The sequence below is a fragment of the Galendromus occidentalis genome, unplaced genomic scaffold (assembly GCF_000255335.2).
Source record: "Galendromus occidentalis unplaced genomic scaffold, Mocc_1.1 scf7180000077513, whole genome shotgun sequence".
Classification (NCBI taxonomy): Eukaryota; Metazoa; Arthropoda; class Arachnida; order Mesostigmata; family Phytoseiidae; genus Galendromus; species Galendromus occidentalis.
Genome location: NW_003805501.1, coordinates 6,273 through 11,460, shown reverse-complemented (window position 1 = coordinate 11,460; position 5,188 = coordinate 6,273). Strand labels below are relative to the sequence as shown.

Genomic DNA, 5,188 nt, shown 5'->3' with positions numbered 1-5,188 from the left:
TCTTATCTGAGCTGCGTTCGATCCGCGCAGACATGGCCGCCGACAAGCGTGAAGTTATCGATAAATTGAACGAAACTGCCTTAATCAAGCTCAGTCGGGTGGACCTGCAAGGACGAGTTGCTGGACTCGAACAGGAAAATTCACTTCTAAAGGAGGGACTTCGAGCGAACCGCCTACAATCCAACTTGAACGAGCAGCAAATTAGGGCTCGCAACCTCCTGCTCTTCGGGGTCACCGGTAAGCCGGACGAGGCAAGGACCGAGACCGAAAATCTAGTGAGGAAAATCCTCGCAAAGACCGAGGTGTTGAGGTTTAGGTAGAAACTGGAAACTACTAGTCCTCGTTCCGTACTAGGACTATGACTCATACCAACCCACGGGGCCATATACCCGTGACAGTAGTAAAATACGTGAGTCACCGGGGTTGCACCCCGAAGTTACGACTCTAGCATGATACCCTTGAGGTAGTACGAAATTGGGCTAGCACCCCTTATGCTGGGTACACCCAATAGTATTCTAGGACGCTACTTATGATAGACCAAGGTAGCCTTATCCTATGTATATGTATGTACGGATCAGGACATGAAAGGAGGAGCTTAGACTCCTGCCTAGGTATAAAAGACCTAAGATTTCGAATAAAATTTACTGTGGTATCTCCCTCTCGTGAGATCGCATCTCTGTGTATTCCTGAACGGGCTGCTCTTCTACTCCTGACCAGAGCTACGAATCTTGACCTTCAACAAATACTTCAAAGTTCCGAAGTTCTCCGGTGATTACAAGAAGTTCCGCGAGTGGTGGCAAATGTTCGATGCTCATGTTCACAAGAAGACCATCGATCCAGTCGAGAAGTACTCATTACTCAAGCAGTCGCTTGAAGGCAGGGCAGCAGCGGAAATTGCGCATCTCGAGTTTACGGCAGACCAGTACCAAGTCGCGATGGACGCGATAGCGGCGAAGTTTGGTTCAGCCAAAGATGCCGAAAAGGAGCATGTCCAGCAGCTTCAGAGACTCGTACTCACCAGGGATCTCCACATACATGATAAGTTCATTAATTTCGTCAGCGCGTTGTCCCAGAACGTCGAGGCCCTCATCTCCTTGGGAAAAAATTACGATTCTCTTTCTCTCATGTTAACGCCGAACATTCTGAGTGCACTCCCTGTGCAAATGCGAGAGAGCTTCAATCGACTTCATTTCGAATCTTCGGCTAAGTCGGACTCGGACAGCGATCTGGAGCTTCTATTGGAGTTCCTTGATAGGGAGGTTTCCATCAAGAGAGCCTCACGGCCTCTAGACTCATATAGGCAGCAGAGCTTCCAGAGCTCTTATTCGAACAGGGATCTCAGCGCTAGTAATGCGGCTAGGCAACAAAATCAGGAATCATCATGCTAAGAAGTGCAGGGTTCGGAAAGTGAGGTGCGACAGAAGCAACAGAGGCCATTATCCGATTATATGCGACGCGCGAGCGGCACCCCAGAGGGAATTCAAGTCCTTCTCAGCGCAACTAGCGTCCGGCGCTGCGGAGCTCTCGGTGAAATATTTCCAAACCGGCCTAGCGTGGGCCAACGGGATGGATCGGAGGCGCGTATGTCGTTTCTTTTTGGATACTGGCGCGGAACGTTCGTATATCTCCCAGCGCGCAGTCGATTCTCTGGACCTGAAGCCGGCGGACAGCGAGAAACTAGCGATGCTCAAAATCGGCGGATCAGTTTCAGAGTACAAGAGGTACAAGGTGCACAAATTGCGTCCACAATGACCGGGATTCAGTCCTCTTATCAGTGGTCGGAATCCCAGAAATCGCGAAAGGGGGATTCCCGGTTTTCAGGGAATCCATCGGTCTGACTCCAATAGCAGACGACAGCAACAGTCGGTCGGGACTCGCGGTTGATATTTTGATCGGTCAGGACTTCTTAGCAAGCGTGCTATGCGGAGAGGAGCGTATATTCGACAATCGAATAGTAGCCACCAGTACCATACTCGGATGGGTGCTATCAGGCAAAGGTCCCTCGTTCGACGATGGTGCGGCTACTTCTCAATCGTCACCCAAGCCGTCCAGCGGTGCGGAAGCATTTAGCGTGAACGTGAGCGAAGCCGACCGGGCATTGAGCCAGGACTTACAGAGACTCTGGTCTACCGAGTCACGGGCTCTAGACAAGTCCAGTGAAGGGAGCTCAGAGCTCAAAGATTTTTTCGAAAACGACATTAGGCGATTGGACAACGGCCATTACATGGTCAGTCTGCCATTCAAAAGCAATATTCGGACGCTCGGCGATAACGAGAATATAGCGCGCGGTAGCCTGAACAGACTTTTGGCAAGAACACGAAACAACAGGGATGTGTTGAAATCGCTGGATTTGGAGATGGCCAAATATGTTGAGAAGGGTTATGCGGAAGCAGCGGGGGCAAAGAACGTTCGTTTCAGATATCGAGAAAGCGTTTTTGCAGTATAAGATTCACCCGGATCATCGAACCTTCTTGCGTTTCTTCTGGCCCTTGGGTATTAGCCGGGATCGGAACGCACCGATCAAGGAATTTTGGAGCACGGTGCTCGATTTCGGCATCATCTCGAGTCCGTTCATCCATTGCGCGGGTATTAAGCTTCACATCACGCAGCTCATCAAAGAGCACCCCGAGAGATCCAGTCTATTGCAAGATATCGACGAAAATTTCTATATGGATGATCAGGTGGCCTCCGCGAACTCAGTCGACGAAGGTTTGGAGATTTTCAAATTCATGCTCGACGCTTTCAGCGCAGGGGGATTTAAGCTCAGGCGGTGGGCGACAAACGATCCGGCCCTAGCATCCAGGATGCGCAGTCTAGAGAAGGACCCGGATATTCAGATACTTAGCGACCAACCTGATTTCAAGTTTCTCGGAATCGCATGGATCCAGTCCGCGGACTGTTTGCTCATAATTATCCAGGCGGCACAGAGAACATTACTGTCAAATTTGCCGTCGAAGCGCACACTGCTCAAGGGCGTAGCACAGATCTTCGACCCGCTGGGTTTCATCTCACCTATCACTATCAGAGCGAAAATCCTCCTACAGTCTGTTTGGAAACAGAAAATCGACTGGGACGATAGACTGAGCGGAGAAAGTTTGGAGGCATTCGAGAATTTCGCTGGCTCGCTAGACGAAGCGCGTGCGGTGTTCGCAAACAGAAACATAGTGACGGCGCGGGAGATCGCGAAACGTGAGCTGCACGCGTTCTGCGATTCTTCCATGGAGGCTTTCGCAACGGTGGTTTACATTCGAGAGCTCTTGAGCTCGGGTGGCGCTGTGGTTCATTTCGTGGCTTCCAGGGCTAGAGTGGCTCCTCTGAAATCGGAGTTTTCCATTCATCGCCTCGAGCTGATTGGCGCAGTGCTTTCGGCGCGGTTGGTCGACAGAGTCAAATCGTATCTCAATTGCCATTTCGATTCAGTACATTATTGGTCGGACAATTCTCCGACCCTTCATCGGATCAAGGATAGCCCTAGTCGCTGGAAGGCGTTCGTTGCCAACCGGATCAGAGAGATCCAGTCTCTGTCAGGTCCCTCAGAGTGGGATTATGTCGTGTCGGCGGAGAACCCAGCAGATATGCTTAGCAGAGGCACGTCCATGGCGGATGAGAAGTCCAGAAGCATGTGGCTTGAAGGACCACCGTGGCTCCTCAAGTCGGGTCGGCCGACAGTGGCTCACGAATTGAACGATTTTTTCGAGAGCGAAGACAAAGTCAGGGCAGAGAAAAAAAGTCAAGGTGCCTGACGACGTTGGTATCGGTTTCGGAGCGCGATCGCGTTCTCGACGGTCGGCGATTGTCATCTTGGTCAGTTCTTGTATCCAGTACTGCCAGAATGCTCAGATGGTCGGCGCTGGGCAGAGGGCAAGTCGAGCGTTCGACACTGTCTTCTCCGATTTCACCGGAAGAAGCGGCGACCGCTACCGAGAAAATATTGAAGTGTATCCAAAAGGATTATTTCGGAGATCGAAGACCAATGCAGGTCAATTCCGGAAGAAAGCAGAATTCTCAGGCTAGCGCCGTTCGTGGATGAGTCTGGTTTTCTGAGATGTCGCTCGAGATTGGAGCGAGCGGAGGAATTATCACTCGGAGAAAAGTATCCAGTACTGCTCCCAGGCGAGAGCAATGCAGTGAGACTACTGATAAAGTTTTATCATGAAAAGAAGTCTCTTCACGTTGGGGGTATTGCGGCTACAATGAGCCTATTACGGAAAAAATATTTCATCCTATCAGCGCGCAGAGCGGTGAGAAGCGTTCTCAGAGATTGCAAAGTCTGCATGCGGTTCAGAGTCGAGGCATCGTTGGAACCGGTACCACCGCTTCCAGAGTTTAGAATCGACACAGCGCCGGCTTTCACGGTCACGGGAGTCGATTACGCCGGGCCGATTCCTTATAACAATGAGCAGGGAGAAACGGCCAAGAGCTATACTCTGCTATATGTGTGCTCGAGCACGAGAGCTCTGCACTTGGAGTTGGTTCCGAACATGAGCACCTACGAGTTTCTCCTGTCGCTGAAAAAATTCCTGAGTCGTTTCGGATGCACGACGAAGATAATTTCGGATAACGGCTCAAGTTTCGTGCGAGCGGCTACAGAGCTCAGGATCATCTACGATCACGTGAAGTCTCAGGCTGTCCAGCAGCATTTGGCTAAGGCGGAAGTATCCTGGGAATTCATAACCGCAAGAGCGCCGTGGCACGGTGCTTGGTGGGAGCGGATGGTTCAGACGGTGAAAAGACCCCTGCGGAAAATTTTGGGTCGGAACACGCTCTCCTTCAGAGAGCTAGAATCAGTGCTGTTCGAGATCGAAGCATTAGTAAATCAGAGACCACTAACACCGGTCCGGATGGGCCCAAACGAAATCAGTGCGCTCTGCCCAGCAGATTTGGTTTATGGTCTTCGCGTAAAAGTGAGTCTGCCGTAGATGCGTCTCAGACCCAAGAATAGCGACGCGGCCGATTCGATCGTCTTTTCTCGTCGTTGGAAATACCAGCAAGCGGTGTTGAAGAATTTTTAGAAGCGTTTCAAAGAGGAATACTTGCAATATCTGCGTTCAGCGCATTTTCGTGATCCAGTCACACCGCGTTCGATAAAAGTCGGAGATATCTGTCTACTCAAAGACTCAGTCCCGTCGCGAGCTCATTGGCCCCTATGTCGAGTTCTGAGCCTTTCGGGGGGAGAGCGTACGGATCT

The 5,188-nt window shown here is 51.0% G+C and overlaps 2 protein-coding genes and 1 pseudogene across 2 annotated transcripts; all 3 read left to right on the top strand.

Moving 5' to 3' along the window:
• The first annotated feature begins 32 nt into the window (after positions 1 to 32).
• Positions 33 to 1,388, top strand: LOC108864745 (uncharacterized). Its single transcript, XM_018640950.1, has 2 exons — positions 33 to 237; positions 718 to 1,388. The coding sequence occupies exons 1-2, from the start codon at positions 33 to 35 to the stop codon at positions 1,386 to 1,388; spliced, it is 876 nt and encodes a 291-aa protein (XP_018496466.1).
• A 978-nt stretch (positions 1,389 to 2,366) lies between these two features.
• Positions 2,367 to 3,743, top strand: LOC108864744 (uncharacterized). Its single transcript, XM_018640949.1, has one exon. It carries the CDS (start codon positions 2,367 to 2,369, stop codon positions 3,741 to 3,743), a length of 1,377 nt encoding a protein of 458 aa, XP_018496465.1.
• Positions 3,744 to 3,832: 89 nt separating this feature from the next.
• The window catches only part of LOC114828418 (uncharacterized), a 4,236-nt pseudogene continuing 2,880 nt past the window's right edge, over positions 3,833 to 5,188 (top strand).